This window comes from Anomaloglossus baeobatrachus, chromosome 6, assembly GCF_048569485.1.
Source record: "Anomaloglossus baeobatrachus isolate aAnoBae1 chromosome 6, aAnoBae1.hap1, whole genome shotgun sequence".
Classification (NCBI taxonomy): domain Eukaryota; kingdom Metazoa; phylum Chordata; class Amphibia; order Anura; family Aromobatidae; genus Anomaloglossus; species Anomaloglossus baeobatrachus.
The window spans coordinates 51,930,544-51,949,187 of record NC_134358.1 but is presented as its reverse complement, the minus strand read 5'-3'; the positions used below and the strand labels follow the sequence as shown (position 1 = coordinate 51,949,187).

General features: G+C 46.1%; 1 protein-coding gene across 5 annotated transcripts in view; it reads right to left on the bottom strand.

Annotated features, from left to right (window-relative positions):
* SAMD12 (sterile alpha motif domain containing 12) overlaps window positions 1–18,644 on the bottom strand; it is an 878,347-nt gene that overhangs the window by 803,381 nt on the left and 56,322 nt on the right. For all 5 annotated transcript variants that reach the window (XR_012754659.1, XM_075352926.1, XM_075352929.1 and 2 more), the window contains exon 2: window positions 16,872–17,038. Coding sequence is in view for 4 of the 5 variants with exons in the window: in XM_075352926.1 (XP_075209041.1) it covers window positions 16,872–17,038 (167 nt within the window). In the remaining variant the exon portion in view is untranslated. The remainder of the gene's footprint in view (window positions 1–16,871; window positions 17,039–18,644) is intronic.

The following is an 18,644-nucleotide window of genomic DNA, read 5'->3' as shown; positions in this document are numbered from 1 at the left end:
CCTCCTCACAATTTGGATTATCAAGTCCTCAGACAGTTCTTTGGTCTTCTTTCTTTTCTCCATGCTCAATGTGGTACACACAAGGACACAGGACAGAGGTTGTCAACTTTAATCCATGTCAACTGGCTGCGAGTGTGATTTAGGTATTGCCAACCCCTGTTAGGTGCCACAGGTAAGTTACAGGAGCTGTTAATTACACAAATTAGAGAAGCATCACAGGATTTTTCAAACAGTGCCAATACTTTTGTCCACCCCCTTTTTTATGTTTGGTGTGGAATTATATCCAATTTGGCTTTATGACAATTTTTTTTTTTTATTGAAGACCAATTAAATGAAGATAATAATACCAAAGAATTTGTGATTGCAATCATTTTCAGGAAGAAACTGAGTATTATCTGACAGAATTGCAGAGTGCCAATACTTTTGGCCAGCACTGTATGCCAGCTATAGTTTATCTTAGCTGGTCTGGCAAGGTGGTTGTAGTACTTGTTGCTGTGTGCAGTTGTGGAGTTAACCCTTGTCTTTTTGTTGGTGCCTTTCTGCTCTTGCTTTCCTCCGGAGACTCTCATTGTTTGTTCCTGTGTGTTTCCACTGTGTGAGTTTTGGTTTTCGCCTGCCTATCTTTATCTGCATTTCCATCTCACTCCTGCCCCTTACTTTCTTAGTAGCAGAGGGGAATTAGATTAGTTCTGGTCAGGAGTGTAGCCAGGCACGGGACTCAGGCAACTCCACCATTAGGGGTACCCCCGGGGTTAAGGATAGCCTAGGGACCCCTAGCATGAGGGACAGCATAGGAGCTCCTGCCTATCGCTTTCCTACTGTAAAGTTTCAGAGAGGGGCAATCATGGGGGAGGGTTGTAGTCCTCAACCAACGCTGGCACAGTCCAGACACGGAGGACAGAGTGGTGTATGGAGTGGATGTGGAGGTGGTACCTGCTTGCAGCTGGACACTCCAGGATCCAGACGCTTCCCTGGATTTCATTCACACTGTGCAGCACGATCAAAGATGAGTCCACAACCAGTTAAAACTTGAACGGCTTTACTGTAGATTAGGCTTAAACAACATTTTCAGTCAACATTCACAGGCTTGTCACCACATTCTTTAACAGGCAAGTTCTCTACTTTCCATTCTGGCTCTTATGGCTGCAATCAGGGTCCCACCGGCTATCATAGAGGATGAGGGTTTGGCGCTGTTCCCTGGATGGCTACGCTACTGTCCCAGGATAACTTGTAGAGTCTTCTATCCTGTGGTGTCAGCGGCCTTGTCAGTCAACACCAGCTCTGCCGACTGTCCTCACCATTCACTTTTGCCCACTTAAGGAGGGGGACGCTGTCTGGTCCCTTGCTATACCTCACTGTAGCCTCCCTGTTGCCAGCTGTATCTTCTCGTCAACGGGTTTCTTCCACCTGCTCAATCTTGTGCCTGTTGATCTCCAAACCACGCTGTCCCACTGTGCTACTTGTTCTTGTCTCTTACTCTTCCCTAACTGCTTCAAAACAGAACACTCCTTTCCTATAGCCTCCTTTGGTAGTGAACCACCACCCCCACACTTAACCCCTGCTGCCCTGTCACTCCCTATCTATCCCTTTTCACTAAGAGACCCGGGAAACAGTGACATCTGGTGGCAGCCGGCCATATTACACAGGAGATGATGTCATACAATACAATACAATACAATACAATACAATACAATACAGTAAAAGAAAACACATATACACCATGCAATACCACAAGTCACCAGATCGAAGTGGGGGCAGTAGGGCACTGGATACCCTATTACACTACAGTCACATCGTGACACTGTATTCCGCTCACAGGGACGACACAAGCCGTCATACTGGATCCACGTATCTGGCTTCGCATGGATCTTTGTACTGATACAAATGAGCCTGAAACCTGCATTTTACGAGGCAATTAGGAAACATTATTAGAGCGAGGGTAGAGATTTTATGTGACGCCTTGTAGAAATTAATCTTTGTAAGACATGAATCGGAGTAAACTTTTTAATATCACCATGAGAGATTTTCTTGCATTTTTCATCCTTGTAAAACGCTCATCCATATTTAATCACAAGATGAATAAATGTAAGAATAACCCAAGTGCACATACAGAAATAATGGATCTTTATTGATTACATCGAAACCTCTCGTGCAGGAGGTAAATGAAAAGTGCAACCTCCCCGCTGAGCATCCATCATCCTATTAAATACATGGCAAAAAAATGTTGGATGTTAAAGGAGTTGTCCGTCGATCCATCATCAGAAAAAGAAAATTACACATTTTTTGCCCCCCAAAAAGTCACTACTCTACATGCGTATGGCTATAGTTTGCCTCATTCAAGTGAATCAGGAATGAGCTGCAATACCAGAAACGACCCATTAATAAGAGTGGCGCTGTTTCCTGAGATTAACCATTTTTAATGGTTCCATGACATTAAAGGGAACCTGTCACCAGATTTTGGCCTTCTAAACTAAACCTAGCACCTTAAGCAGCGCCTGTGCTGCATTCTATAAATGTGCACGTTACCCCCTGACCCGCCCCCTGTAGACCCCACAAATACCTTTAGAAAATCTCCCGCCCTGTATGTAAATTGTCCGGTCAGATGGGTGTCCTAATCTGCATCTCCTGTCCCTTCTCCTGTGCTGATTGACGTGGATGACAACTTGGACAGCATCCACGTAGGTGGGCAAAATCTCATGCCTGCGCAGTCAGGTTCCTGGCTTGCGCAGGTGCACTTCGCTCTCCCCTGTTGCAGGCAGAGCTGAAAACGTAAGTACGCCTGTGCAAATACGGCGAGTTCTCTGCACAGTTGCAAGATCTTGCCTGGACATGTGGAATTTGCGAGTGACGTCATCCACATCGGGCAAAATATCATGTTTGCACAAAGAACTCGATGGTTCACACAGGCGCTCCTATGTTTTTGGCTCTGTCCGCAATAGGGCAGATCGAAGTGCGCCTGCGCGAGCCAGGTATATGTCTATGCAGGCGTGAGATTTTGCGGCACAGATTATGACACCCATCGGACGGACAATTTGCATATGTACCGCCCGGGGCTCGGCCGGCTGTAGAGCCGCTCGGATACGTGCTCGTCGGTGGGTGGCTCGAGCTCCTCACGGACCCGGGGGTCACGTCGCTTCTGAAAGGGGGAGTTGCTGGCGCTACGTGAGGGGTGGTAGACTGTGGAAGACCTGGACACAGGTCTGCACTTGACCTCCACTCCACTTCACTGTCAAGCTAATCTACACCCTTCAACTCTGCTCCCCACGGGGAACTGCTCTGTTCTTCCTGCCTCAGGGCTTGTGAACTCCTCGGTGGGCGGGGCCAACTGCCTGGCTCCGCCCCCTGGTTGTGGACATCAAACCCTGAGGGAGGTGACAAGGTTTTGTAGGTTGGCTGCTGTCACCTTATTAAGGGGGGGAGGGGTTTGTGTAAGGGCCTACCTTTGACTCCCTGGCTAGTCCAGGGCATCACACATACAGAGCGGGAGATTTTATAAAGATACTAGCTTTAGTACCCAGGTGTTGCCCGGGATAGTAATTGTCTGTGTGTCTCTGTCCGTCTGTCTGTCTCTGTCCGTCTGTCTGTCTCTGTCCGTCTCTTTTCCTGTCCGTCTCTTTCCCTGTCCGTCTCTTTCCCTGTCTGTCTATATGTCCCTTTCTCTGTCTGTCTGTCTCTATCCATGTGTGTCTCTCTCTATCCATGTCTGTCTGTCTGTCTGTGTCTATCTCTTTGTGTGTCTCTCTCTCTTTCCCCGTCTGTCTCTTTCCCCGTCTGTCTCTTTCCCCGTCTGTCTCTTTCCCCGTCTGTCTCTTTCCCCGTCTGTCTCTTTCCCCGTCTGTCTCTTTCCCCGTCTGTCTCTTTCCCTGTCTGTCTATATGTCCCTTTCTCTGTCTGTCTGTCTCTATCCATGTGTGTCTCTCTCTATCCATGTCTGTCTGTCTGTGTCTATCTCTTTGTGTGTCTCTCTCTCTTTCCCCATCTGTCTCTTTCCCCATCTGTCTGGTTTCCTGTGTTTCTCGTTCCTCGTCTGTCTCTTTCCCCGTCTGTCTCTTTCCCCGCCTTTCTCTTTCACCGCCTGTCTCTTTCACCGCCTGTCTCTTTCACCGCCTGTCTCTTTCCCAGTCTGCCTCTTTCCCAGTCTGCCTCTTTCCCAGTCTGTCTCTGTCTCTTTCCCAGTCTGTCTCTTTCCCTGTCTCTCTGTCTGTCTCTGTTTATTTTCCTGTCTGCCTGTTTCTTTCCCTGTCTGTCTGTCTAATTCCCTGTCTCCCTCTCTCTCTCTATCCATCTCCCCACTGGCATCTTATTACCTCACACATAAGCTTCTTATACTAACAGTTTATTTTGTTCCTATAGCAACCACTGACAGTTGCTATTAATAGCCTGTAGCTCCCACTTACATTCAGTTTAATGGAGGCAGCTTTTTGGAGAGTAACTGTAAAGCGCGGGGTTAAATTTTCCTGTCGAAACATAGTCTACGACGTTCCCTGGGTCACATGGGGCGTCTGTGCAAAATTTCGTGATTATAAATGCGACGGTGCGGATTCCTTTAGCAGACATACACACACACACACACACACACACACACACACACACACACACACATACATACATACACACACACACATATATACATACATACACACACATACACTCATACATAAATTCAGCTTTATATATTAGATTTGTTGGGTCTACAAGGAGGGTCAGGGGGTAACATATATAGGATACAGCACAGGCGCTGCTTATGGTGCTAGTTTTAGTTTAGAAGGTCAAAATCTGGTGACAGGTTCCCTTTAATGTCATGGAACCATTGAAAATGGTTACAGTAATCTCAGGAAACAGCGCCACTCTTATTAATGGGTTGTTTCTGGTATTGCAGCTCATTCCCGATTCCCTTGAATGAGGCAAACTATAGCCATGTAGACTGGTGACTTTTAGGGGGGGGGGTAAAATCTTTAAAGGGAATTTGTGAGAAGATTGTTGTTAAGTAATCTGATAGCAGCCTGAAGTATGAGGAGACCCTGATTCCAGCGATGTGACACTTATTGGAATACTTAAAGGATTTTTGAAAGAATCCCTGTTTTCTCTGCTGTAGATGTAGTAGCGTAAGGAATGCTAGCGCTGTATAACCCCGCCCACACCCCTTTCTGTGTACAAGCTACCAATCCGTGGTGGGGGTGGAGTTACACAGATTAGCAGGACTGCCTGGCATGTGTTGCTTAGTCTTCCAGTGATAATGTCCTGCTGATAAAACACTGACTGTATTGAAACTACAATAAGCAGCTGAGCAAGTGACATTCCTGGAATCGGGCTCTCCACCCCTATATTATACTAACCCCAGATTCAATAGCAAAAACCTGCGGACAAATTCCTTTTGAAAATTGTCTGTAAATGACTCCTTAACTGCTATGGGACAATGTTGTGGACATACTCAGTGAGCTGAGCAGTGGTGTCTGTGCAGGGAAGGGGAGAGGGTGTGCTGTGCCCATCACTTATTGTTAATAGTAGAGAGTGATTTTTTTTGTCATCTGCCTCCAACTTTTGAAAAGATGTATAATGCGAAGTCTGCTAAGAAGCGATCTCTACAGATCAGCCCTTTGTGAGGCTCAGCGGTCAGAGTAAAAACCATAAAACGTCATGATTATTAAAAACAGATAATTACATGGAAAATTAGAAAAACACCACTTTTAAAATAAAAATTAAATAACATAAAAACTTGATTTAAACAATCCCTTTAAGTTCAGTTAACACAATCTCATTAAATGGTAGCGGCCATTGCAACAAAGTTTGTATAAATAAGTAGTACAAAGGGGTGTAAGAAAATGTGTAATATATCTTAGCAGAGAATTCTGCTTCTTTCTCCACATGTGAGCCACTTCTCTTCTTACCCCCACCTCCTGAGCTTATCATTGATTCTGATAAACTGCTCAAATCTGTTTAGCTGATGGAGATCGCAGCTGACTGAGGGATCAGTCTATGCAGCAAGTCTATGAGGAGGGGAAGGGCAGAGTGAAAAAAATACCTTTCAAGTAAGTGTTTTATCTCACCCCAGAGCTGGATTCACAGTCGCATTGCTCTGTTTTGCCTTATTTCCTCTCTATGCTCATGCTGCTTCTGAACATTTGGTACATAGAAACAAGAGATCAGATTCTCTCCTGTCTTTGTTTATAGGAGGCATCAAAGCAGCCAGGCTGCACCCTCCAGCTCAGAGATGACTGAAAAATCATAGACAAAGGAGAAAACTGTTGAAAAATGCAGAATACAAGTCATACAATCACCAACAATATGTATTATTCCTCATGTACACTGTGAGAGTGCACTCACTATATGTGATGGGTTTGCTCACTTGGCTGCGTCTTAGAGGTAGCACACAGGAACAGTTCCATTAAAAAGTCCACTTAGTTTATTTAACACTGCATAAACCACACTCCTGGTAACATCACAAATCCACTACTGGCTTAAAATGCAAACAACACAGTTTTCAAGTCTGTTTAATTCACGGTACGCCCGCACAGGTTTGGATACACTCCTTCCTCAGACATATCCTAGTGGAAGTACCCCGGTCAGTACACACACCTCTCTCCATACACTGACCGCCATGTGCCAAACAAACAGCCTCATTAAGACACATGAGACACACCCATAGGTGGAGGTATGTGGTTAGCCAGATCCACCCATCTCTCCAGCTATCCGTAAACCTGGCCCTTGAACTCCTTAACAAAGCTTGTGGCACTACAGGTACCAAAATAACCATTCCAGGTTTACATTCTAGAGTGGAAATATCTCCTCTCCACTTAATGACCCCCCCATCAGTACACACACCTCTCTCCAGAGGTACCTTCCGGAGGTATCACAAAACCTCCATACACAGACTGCCATGTGCCAAACAAACAGTCTCATTAGGACACGAGACACAACCATGGGTGGAAGGATGTGGATAACCAGACTAGCCCATGTCTCCAGCTCTCCATACATTTGGCCCTCGAACTCCTTAACAAAGCTTGTGGCACTACAAGTACCAGAGTAGACATTCCAGGTTTTCATCCCAGAGTGAAAGTGTCCAACTCTCTACTCACTGACCTCGGTCAGTACACATACCGCTCTCCAGAGGTATCACAAAACCTCAATACACTGACTGACATGTGCCAAAAAAACAGTCTCATTAAAACATATGAGAACCATCCATGGGTATTGGTATGTGGATAGCCAGACCCACCCATCTCTCCAGCTATCCGTAAATCTGGCCCTTGAAACTCTTTAACAAACGTTGTGGCACTACAGGTACCAGAGTAGACAATCCAGGTTTACAGAAAGTATGCCAATTCCCACTCACTCACCCCAGTACACACACCTCTCTCCAGAGGTACCTTCCAGAAATATCACAAAACCTCAATACACTGACTGTCATGTGCCAAACAAACAGTCACATGAGACACACCATGGGTGGAGGGATGTGGATATCCAGACGAGCCCATCTCTTCAGCTATCTGTAAACTTGACCCTTGAACTCTTTAACAAAGCTTGTGACACTACAGTTACCAGAACAGACATTCCAGGTTTTCATCCCAGAGTGAAAGTATCCCAATTGCTACTCACTGACCCCGGTCAGTACACATACTTCTCTCTAAAGGTATCACAAAACTTCCATACACTGACTGCCATGTGCCAAACAAATAGTCTCATTAAGACACATGAGACACATCCATGAGTGGAGGGATTTGGATTGCCAGACCAGCCCATGTCTCCAGCTGCCCGTAAACCTGCCCCTTGAACTTCTTAAAGCTCGTTTCCCTACATTTACCAAAGTAAACATTCCATGTTTACATCGCAGAGTGGAAATATCTCACTTTCTACTCACTGACCCCCATCAGTACATACCCCTCTCTCTAGAAGTACCTTCTTGAAGTATCACAAAACTTCAATACACTGATTGTCATATGCCAAACAAACAGTCACAGGAGACACACCCATGGGTGGAGGGATGTGGATAACCAGACCAGCCCATCTCTCCAGCTATCCATAAACCTGGCCCTCAAACACTAACAAAGCTTGTGGCACTACAGTTACCGGAGTAGACATTTCAGGTTTCCATCCCAGAGGGCAACCACCTCTAGGATATATACCGGTCATTTACAATTTAGGTGGTTGTCATCTTACAACACACATATATACAACATCATATTTTGAACAGTCACCAGAAATAACAAGTTCCCTTTAAGTCCATATGACCTTAGCAAAAAGGTGACGAGACGGGTTACCAAGTAATGTTTATGATTGTTGTAACAGAATATGATTAATTCTACCAAAAGCTGAAAATAAAAAGCCAGATAGGGCACGCCGGGTAGTAAAAAGGTTTACAGCCGTCTTCACCTCGCGCAGAATTATCAATACTCTACACATTACCGCATCTCGAGCAATAAAAGTTACGGCCAACGTGGGAATAGGAAAAGATTGAAGTATGCAATAAAGTTTCTTCGAGTTACAATTTGTTACTTTTTATGCATAATTATAATTAAGACCAAACCTTTTATTTAAAACTTTAATGCCGGCGGTGTGTGTGCTTCCCAGAATCAGTCGATGATTACTGTAAATGACGCGGTAGCGCAGGGCATTAGCGAGGAGGGAAGACGCTACAATTACCAGTCCTCCTTGTATTGTGTTCTACCGTAAGTGAGGTTCAATAAGGTTTTGGCTGCACCGAGGATCCATTAATGTATTTCCATGTTCAATACGTCTGTCCCTCATCCCAAACAATCAGCCGGCAAATCCCAACGAAAAAGACAAAAAAACCCCATCTAGACAATGCTCCATTGTTCCTCCGTCCCCTTACATCCACATTCTATCTGCTCACATTGGCAGCGAATGAGCTAAATGCTATTTCCATGCGAACAAAAGACGACCAGGGGAAACAATGTGGTTTGCAGCAGCTGAATATGAGAAATGCATTGTGCCGAGCTGGAACGCGAGCAGGTTTCAATCAATCAATCCTGATACAGGTGGACAACAGAATTTTTATTTTTTTTCCGCTTAGTCTCAGCATGGTGCCAAAAATATAAAATCAGTATATTTTCTTGCTTGGAAGAAACAAACAACAGGTGTACCAATTAAATGAGCTGGCATAACCGTGGCGGGGGACCGGAGGTCTCAGCACCGCTCCTGCGCGGGCCTGGCACTCTGATGATTAGCGCAGCATTTTTCCTACGGGAGCACCGAGAGGTATAATGATAGAGAGACATAATAATAATATAATCAGAATGATGGGGTTACTCAGAGTCATGTGATTAGAAGAAGTGAGCTACAGTGCCACCCTTATCTATAGGTTGTGCCTGGTATTGCTCATCCAAGGCCTGGCCAACACCTTTAAAAGGCTATGTTTGACCTATTCATCAACATCAGATTGATGCGGGTCTGATACCCGGAAACCCAACGTTCATCTGTCTGCAGATCCTGCAGTGTGGAGCCAGAACACTACACCTCTGTACAGTCTAGTGGCCATTCATGGTACTGCAGGAGAGCTAATGGGAGTCGTAGCTGCAGTACCTGAGAATGGCCACTATACACCGTACGACGCTGTGGTGCTCTGATTCTACACACAGTGTGCTTGTGGCTGCAGTGTGACCTGCATCTGCCTGATCTTGGGGGAGGTGGGTGATGGACCCCCTCCGATCTGATCTAATGACCCGTCCCTAAGGATAGGGTCAGACGGATGGATAGTCTCTTATCTGAGAAAATTGAGCTGATTTGATCGCACTCTGATCACAGTTTTATCATAATGTCCGTGTAGGAATGTGGACATAACAGTCTGTGCAACCTTGCATGATTAGTGTTGGGACACTGCCCTCTGCTGGCCGGAGAAAAAATAGCCAGAGAACAAGAAGGAAGCAAAAACCCGTCAATTTGTTCCTGGAGGGGAGCTTTTCAGGGAAGAACCAGTTCAGTAGGAGGCAGTGAGAAAGGCACAGGAGACAAGTGCCCGGGAGGTGACTATAGAGGAGTTCTGGCGCAAAGTGGAGCACCGCAGGAACGTGCATGCAGAGGTGAGGAAGGAAGCCTACCCTGCAGAAGAGCCGAGTGGCCCGATGGCGGCTACGGAGCACACTGGAACAGGTAGTTCGCCAGATTAAAGCCCCAGCATCGCCACCAAGTCCCCGAGTCCAGTCTGCGAGACCAAAGCCACATCACTGCCCGACAATTGCCAGAGTCCAGCCTACAAGACCAAGGCCCCAACCATACCTGTCAAGATCCTGTCCCCACCTGTCAAAGACCCCAACCATGCCTGTCAAGATCCTCTCCCCGCCTGTCAAAGATCCCAACCACGCCTGTCAAGATCCTGTCCCCGCCTGTCAAGATCCTCTCCCCGCCTGTCAAAGATCCCAACCACACCTGTCAAGATCCTGCCCCCGCCTGTCAAGACCCTGACTTCACCTGTCGGACCCCCGGCATCGCTTGTCAAGACGCCTGGATTAGCCTGTCAAGACCCCCGGCTCAGACTATGTGGTCAAGCTGCACACGGCGCCGGTCAAGATAACCATCCGTGGGTCATCTTAATACGCTGGGCCGTTGCTTCCCACCCGGCCATGTGGTAACTGATGTGGGGACTGTATTGATAGCGATTTAAGGTTAGTTTATTCCACAAGTTAGTGACTATAACACATAGAGACTGAGGTTATAGGATCAGAGGACTACAGACGGAGGCCCTGACACATATATACAGTATATACTTTTCCCCATAGTAATTGATGTGGGCTACAAGTTATTAGGGGGAGTATTTTTCCCTGAATCCCTTAGACTGAATCAGTATAAGCTACTGTTTGTCTAATGTTAGTGTAAATTAAAAACTGGAACAATTCTTCTTGTGATATTGTTCTTCTGTATGCTCCCTATCTCAGTTTGTGCATTAATAAATACAGTTGAGTCACCACTGTGTCTTACTTCTCTGTGTGCTGCATCCCGGGCCTGCTGTTACATCCGCATAGTCTGCTTCGACTATCTCGGATGAAGAGAAGATGGAAATGAACAATCTCTCCATCGGGTCAGTGCATTGAAAATGAACTGCACTCGATGTCATCCGAGTGCAGTCTGATGTTTCCAGCACACCCATAGACTTGCATGGGCAAGATAATTGGACCAAACTCGCTCATGCTGTGATATTGATGATCCTGTCCGAGCAGGCCCGGTTTTAGACAAAGTGGGGCTCTGGACAAAAGTTTAAAATGGGGCCCAAAATGCTGACATATTGCTCCATAACACTCAAACATTTAGGTTGCATTTACATGAGCTGAGTTCAGACCATTAATATGAGTAATCGACTCCTTCGGTGCTTGTTTCTTTACACAGGATGATGAGGAATGATGGGAACAGGACGATCACTAGTACATCAATCTGTCCCCTACAGTATCATGTTATCAGCAGCTCTTCTGCAGTTTGCACCGGGCAATGTGCTGCTAAAAACAAGGATTTTTGCTGCACCCCCATGGGAGTGGGGGTCCTGGGCAACTGCCCAGTTTCCTCTCCTAATGTTGGCCCTGCAGCTGAGGAAATAATTAGGCACGTGCTCGGCCCCATACCATAATATTGGTCTGAGTGCATGAATCAGCAGTGTCCCATGCACCCCTCCACTATTTGTGCTGCTTGGTACAGAATGGAATCCAAGGCACCGAAACTCCTCTCCATTTGAAAAACCTTTAATTGTCCCAGCATACAAAGGAAACGTGGAATAGCGACGTGTCAGGCCAATGCAGGGCCTTTATCAAGCCCTGTATGAAGTATGTCATTTTTTATGGATTGATAAAGGCCCTGTGTTGGCCGAAACGTCGCTACTGCACGTTTCCTTTGTATGCTGGGACAAATAAAGTTTTTTCAAACGGAGAGGAGTTTTGGTGCCTTGGATTCCATTGTATTTTCATTGGTCTGAGTGTAATCTGATGCTTTGTGAGATTGCATTCGGACCAAAAATACAGCCATGTGAGCGAGCCGTAAGGATCAGCTATCAATATCGAAGCCCTGGATGATACTTTTAACATTGCGGTAACATGAATGACCTATGGACCAGAAGGGCACTATTTGCAGAAAGAAACTTTTTTCTTCTATTGCAACACAACTCAATTTACACCACAATGCCAGGCAAAACCTACAGACTAGACCGGTGCCGTTTATGCATTGTACTCCTTTTCTAATTTCATACCATCCCGTTAATTAGCAGCCTCAACAAACTTCTCACTGCAATATCAGACACAGCCTAGAAATAGCGCCACTCCTGTCAGTGGGTTGTATTTGGTACTGCGACTTACTCCTATTAGCACTGTAATAATCAGACACAGACTAGAAATGGCTCCACTCTTGTTAATGAGTTGAATCTGGGTTGCAATTGAATTCTATTGCAATACCAAACACTGCCTGCAGACAAGAGGAGGCGCCATCTTGTGGGCAACTAGGGATTCGGTGCGATGGCTACTTCTGCGCTCCTGCACTCCAGTCGCCATATTCCACATCCATACCATTACTCCTTACATTAGATCTAGCTCTCTCCATTTTTTTCCATTTTTTTTTATTGTTTTCGAGCTTTCAGCATGGGAAGCCCTTTCTGGGGTAATATCTGCTCTTTCTTTGGAAAGGTTTCCTGCTGCTCGGAGAAGTGATAACGCTGTGCACACCACAAGGGGCGATCAACGTCTCCTCCCCGATACAATCCTCTGAAGCCGTCCCACAGAGACAAGCTGCAGCAGCATACCCCTCCTCTAAGACTTTCTTTAATGTTCTGACTGGGTTTTTTTAAGCCTTTAAGAGGCCATTGATCATTTTGAGAGATTCTGAACATGAAAATAAAACAGTTTGTACACATTAAGCCAACATTTGTCAGGTGTAGGATCATCAGAAGCAAACGTCAATGACCAACCAACTGCTAACACAACATTCCTAACTGCCCGGATGGAGACCACCCAGCGCCAGTCCTTACTGGCCTCATTATGACTCCTACAAAGGGCCCCATCACCAACATCACAGGTTTCCACATAAATGACAGAGGTCTGTCCACTACTTATTAAAATTTTAAAAATGGGCCCATGGAGGGTGGGTGGTTCTTAAAATAAAATAAAAACTTAGAACTTGGAATTAGTAACCTCCGTTAGTCTTCTCGCTTTTGGTGGCCATGTGCTGTCTGAGCCAGAAAAGAGGGATAGAAGACTGTTTCTTCTGGCTCAGACAGCACATTGTAATGGTGTGATATGGGGGGCTGTGTATGTACAGATGTTGAGAGTGTTGCCTTGTGTGTACATTGTCCTGTTTGCAGGTTAATCACCCCCTGCCATGCTTTTGTCCCTAGGTGTGGGGTAGGGGGGCCTGGAATCCACCCAACCTCTCTGCTTACCGGGGGATTATTCAGTCTGTTGACAAGTAGGAAGATTCATCCTCTGGGGGAGAAGCTGAAGCTACAGGCAGCACATGGGAGAGCCATTGAGAAACCCCTATTTGCCTGGAAAAGGACTGCTGTGTAACGCCTGGTCCCACCAGACCCCGGGGGGGAGCTCTCCCTCACATCTGCCCAGTCCCAGCATGGCTCCCACGTGCACTCCTGCCCCCACTTCCAGGCAGCGAAGGCCTTCCTCTTACCGGTCCCAGGGCTCTGCAGACGCTGCTCCCACTCCTAGGCCTGCTGCAGTCTCCTCCTCACACAGAATTGCTGTAAGTGACTCTAGGCTGCGCGCGAGGCCACGCCCCCTTTCTTAAAGTGGCATGCCCCATTTTCTGGAAGTGACCTCAGAGGTCACCTGTTGCCTAATAGGTATTTAAGTTCACCTCCCCCGGCAGCAGGCGCCCGAGCAACGCCTCTATTAGTGCATTGCCAGTGTCCAAATCCGTTTGTGCTATTATTTGTTATCCGTGCATTTGTTACCTGATACTAATCCTGTGTCTCACCGTAGTGCCATCTATACCATTCCGGCTGTGGACTTCACCACTTATACCTACCGTGGACGTCACCGTGCCATACCTGCCGTGGACACTATCTATACATACCCGCAGTGGACATCACCGCTCATACCAACAGTGGACGTCACCGTGCCCTACCTGCTGTGGACATTATCTGTACCGTACCTGCTGTGGACGTCACCTGCTGTGAACATCTCCGGTGCCGTTTCCGTGTTCTGCCGGCTGTGGACGTCACAACCTTGCTATACCTGGCCCTACAGAGACTCCTACTACCGGTTCCTGGCCGCCGTGCATTTAGGCCTTCTGGGGAGGCGCCGCACAGTCCCTGTATAGGGGTTCGCTGCTGGTCGCCTTCTCGGGGGATTCCGGTGCACGGTCCAGTGGGTCCACCTCCGGACGCTCGCCGCTCCTCGGTGAGCGTAACATGCTGGAGGATTGTGATTCATCCCTGGGACATTTATCCCATTACTGGACGATTTTACCCTCCATGTGGTAGATTATTTTATGGACCTTCTGATTTGCTTGGAATAAAGGTTCTTTGGATTGTTCATTCATCTCCTGCTCTGTTGATTGTGTGATATCAGAGAATGACCCCGTGACAACATGAACACTGCAGCCAATGATCGGCTGCCGATTGGATAGATTGGTGCATTTTGGGACACAATCACAATTATTGTTACTCATGGTACACTAGTATGCAAGTAGGCTTTGCGGAGAGGAAGAGAAAAGGAGCTTTTGTGCTGCCTATTAGAAATCCATAAGGGAGTGGTCTCCTTCAGTTAATCTTCATTTTGGTATCTAAAAAAAACAAAACAAACCGAGTTGTATTCCCCATCCCCAGGTCCATCTGCGAGTCTCCAGCTGTCAGGGATTGCCTACGGTACTGATATCATGTCAACAGGCAGTCACTGAGCTCAGCAGCATCGGGAGGGTAGACAGAACGCAGTGCTGCCGACATGACATCCGCGCTTCAACCAATGCCAACTGCACCCAAGATAAGCAACTAAAATAGGACAAACCCTTTAAGCAGGAGCATACACAGATATCATGGGGCTCTACAGAAGTGCTAATAGCCCCCAACACCACCCTTAGCACACACAACTTAGCAACCATTTTACTCATATTGAAGTCGCTTAGTGTTTCCATGATTAAGTTTCCCTTTCATGACCCCCTCCACATTATGATAACAAAATAGTACCACCTCCGCAATGTACGATACCCCCACAGTGACCCTAACACAGTATGAATGCCCTGATACTGGATTAACACATGGTATAAAGCCCACAATACAGCTTTCCATACATTATGATGGACCCCACACAGCCCTTCCAAACAGTATAATATAGTCTCCACATAGCCCACCAAATAGTATAATGACCCATATACAGTATAATGGCACCCACAATGCCATTCCAAACGGTATAATAACCCTACACAACCCTCTATACAGTTTAAGTGGCCCTCACAAAGCCCTCCAGACAGTATAATACCCCCACATAGCCCTCCAAACTGTATAATGGTCCTACATAACCCTCAAAACAGTATAATGCTCACACATAATCCTTCAAGCAGTATAATGCACCCACATAGCCCTGCATACTGTATAATGCCCCCACAAAACCCTCCAAAACAGTATAATGGCCTCCAGATAGCCCTTCCAACAGTATAATGGCCCCCAAATAACACTGCACACTGTAGAATGCCACCAACATAGCCCCTCTAAACAGTTTAAATCGCCCCCACATAGCCCTGCACACTGTATAATGGCCCACACATAGCCCTGCACACTGTATAATGGCCCCCACATAGCCCTGCACACTGTATAATGGCCCCCACATAGCCCTGCACACTGTATAATGGTCCCCGCCTAGTCCTGCACACTGTAAATGGCCCCCGCATAGCCCTGCACACTGTATTATGGCCCTAGCATAGCCCTGCACACGTTATAATGGCCCCCACATAGCCTTGCACACTGTATCATAGCCCCCGCATAGTCCTCCAAACAGTAGAATGACCCCCAGACAGTATGATCACCAAAATGAGTACAATACTCACATTTCTCCTTTGCTCCCACTGCTGCGGTCTCTGCAGCATGTGTTATGAAGTTCTGACAGCGGGCGTAATGTAGTGAAGTCATTGCGCCCACTGCACTGAGATGCCACAACTCAGATGTACAGATAGAATGATGGAGTAGGGAGCTGACGGCTCCCCTAATCCTTCATTACTTTCAACTGTATCTACAACCGGGATGTAGATACAGTTGAAAGTGTGATGACGGGTGGGGAGGGGACCTAGAACTGACTGATGGACCCCATAGCGGCCACGTGGTCTGCCATTATTAGCGGTGTGCTATTGCCTTTAAGTTAATATCAATCCTCTAAAAGGACTGGCCACTTGGCGTAGAATCCAAAGCCAAACCAGACCCCCCCATTTTCAAACATGTTTCTGAGGTTTTGCTCTTCATCAGTGCAAAGCATGAGAACTAGATGGCTGGGTGAGAGGCTTCTGACCATGGGCCTAATGATGGGGTGGGGACAAGCTGATAGGGAGACTTGTAGACTATACTATGGAATTTAAATATGCAAATCATGAAGAGAACAGGGATTCTGGTACCACCTACCGTTGATAGTAATCCTAAAACTCAATAAGTCAATTCAATAAGCAAAATTGTGTAAAAAATTAGTATAAATTATGGTGTAATATTTAAGAAGAGAAAGTGAGGCAGCAGCAGGCGGTGAATCCGGGGTGATTAGACATTCAGCAGACGTCCTCAGTCCTGATTCTCCACCGCACTCTATTTTTCTTCCCTAATTATTTTCACCTCAGGACTCCTCGTTCCGCTTTGCATTCTAATCATCCGCGCCTGTCGTGTTTACAGAACAAACACTCTCCTCTAATTAAATGATTTGTTTTAACATCACTCTTGGGCCCCAGCTCCTTATTACCTTGGGTGCGTCTGTCTGCAGTTTCTTGGGTGTCCCTTTGGGCTCTGGAACTTTTGAAGTGTCCTTAACGGAGGGCGAGTCTGCGTGTTCCCCCTTGAGGTTCAGGTTGATGTTGTCCGCACTGGCAGGGTGGTCGATATTATTGGAGTTCCGATTGCAATGAATAGCTGGAAGAAATGAAATAAAACTGTTAGGGAAAGCAACACCTTAGCAATTTTAGAAGAAAATAAAATAAAATATAAAACTTTTGTAAAAACAACAGTGGAAATCAGAGAACATTTTATATTCATTAGTCAATAAACTAATCAAAACCGCTATGGATTTTTTTTTCCCGTTAGACTAAGATTAAAAAATGCTGTTATAGTTACAATGAGTACAAGTCGAGGGCTCCAGCAGTATAGGCACAGCTGCAGGCAGGTACAGGCGGGATGGCTGGCGCAGACAGGCAGGCGGGTACGGACAGGTGTATAGAGCATGGCAGGGACAGATAGGTATGTGAAGGCAGGTACAGGTGACTGACACAGGCATAACGGGACCTGACAGCTAGCTATCAGACTGGTAGCCAAACTAACAAAGGATGTTGCACAGGCACCTCCCCTAATGGGAGAGTGCCTTAAATACATACTGCTTCTAAGCCACAGGCTGAGAGGCATTTCATGGAAAAAACACGCCGTCCTTTTACGAGGGCCAATGCGCATGTGCGTGCCCTAAGCACACTTTTGGGAGACCTGAGCTGCGTGCACAGGCCCCGGGAGGAGAAGGAAGAAGGAGCACACATGGACGGCCTCAGGGTGGCGAAGTAAGAAGCAACCCGGCCAATGCGGAGAGGACATCGGCATCCCTGGTAAAAATTACTGTTATTGTGAGGAGTTAAGCAAGTTGAAGATGAAATGATCTCTAAAAAAGTGTAAAAGTTAAAGCTAAATTTACTTTGTATTTTGAACAGCAACAAAAAAAAAATCTTCTTTTAAAAATTACAAAACGGAAAATGGGCCAATGCAAAAGTTTGGACACTCTTGGAGATTTGTGTGTTCAGATAACTTTGGCCAAGGTTTCAGACTTTAATTAGCTTGTTAGGATTTTGGCCTGGTGATGCCAATTTCACAGGTTTATAAAAATCCAGCCTCCTCTAACCTAGGACCAAAAAACAGTAGCCATGGGTTCTTCTAAGCAGCTGCCTAGCACTCTGAAAATGAAAATGGTGGAGGCCCACAAAGCAGGAGAAGTCTGTAAAAAGATAGCAAAGCTTTTTCAAGTTGCATTTTCCTCAGTTCGAAATGTAATTAAGAAATGTCAGTTACCAGGAACAGTGGAGGTCAAGATAAGGTCTGGAAGACCAAGCAAAATTTATCTGAGAGCTGCTCATAAGATTGCTAGAGAGGCAAGTCAGTACACCTGCTTGACTGCAAAAGACCTTCAGGAAGATTTATCAGACTCTGAAGTTGTGGTACATTGTTCTACTGTGTACAAATATGGCCTTCAAGGAAGAGTCATCAGAAGAAAACCTCTCCTGCGTTCTCACTCTAAAATACAATGTCAAAAGTCTGCAAAAGAACATCTAAAGCAATTTGGAAACAAGTCTTAAAGACCGATGAGGTTAAAATAGAAATCTTTGGTCACAATCATCAATGGTATGTTAGGAGAAAAAAGGGCACAGAATTTCAGGAACAGAACATCTCGCCAACCATTAAGCATTGGGGTGGATCAATCCTGCTTTGGGGTTGTGTTGCAGCCAATGGCACAGGGAACAATTCATGGGTAGAGGGAAGAATG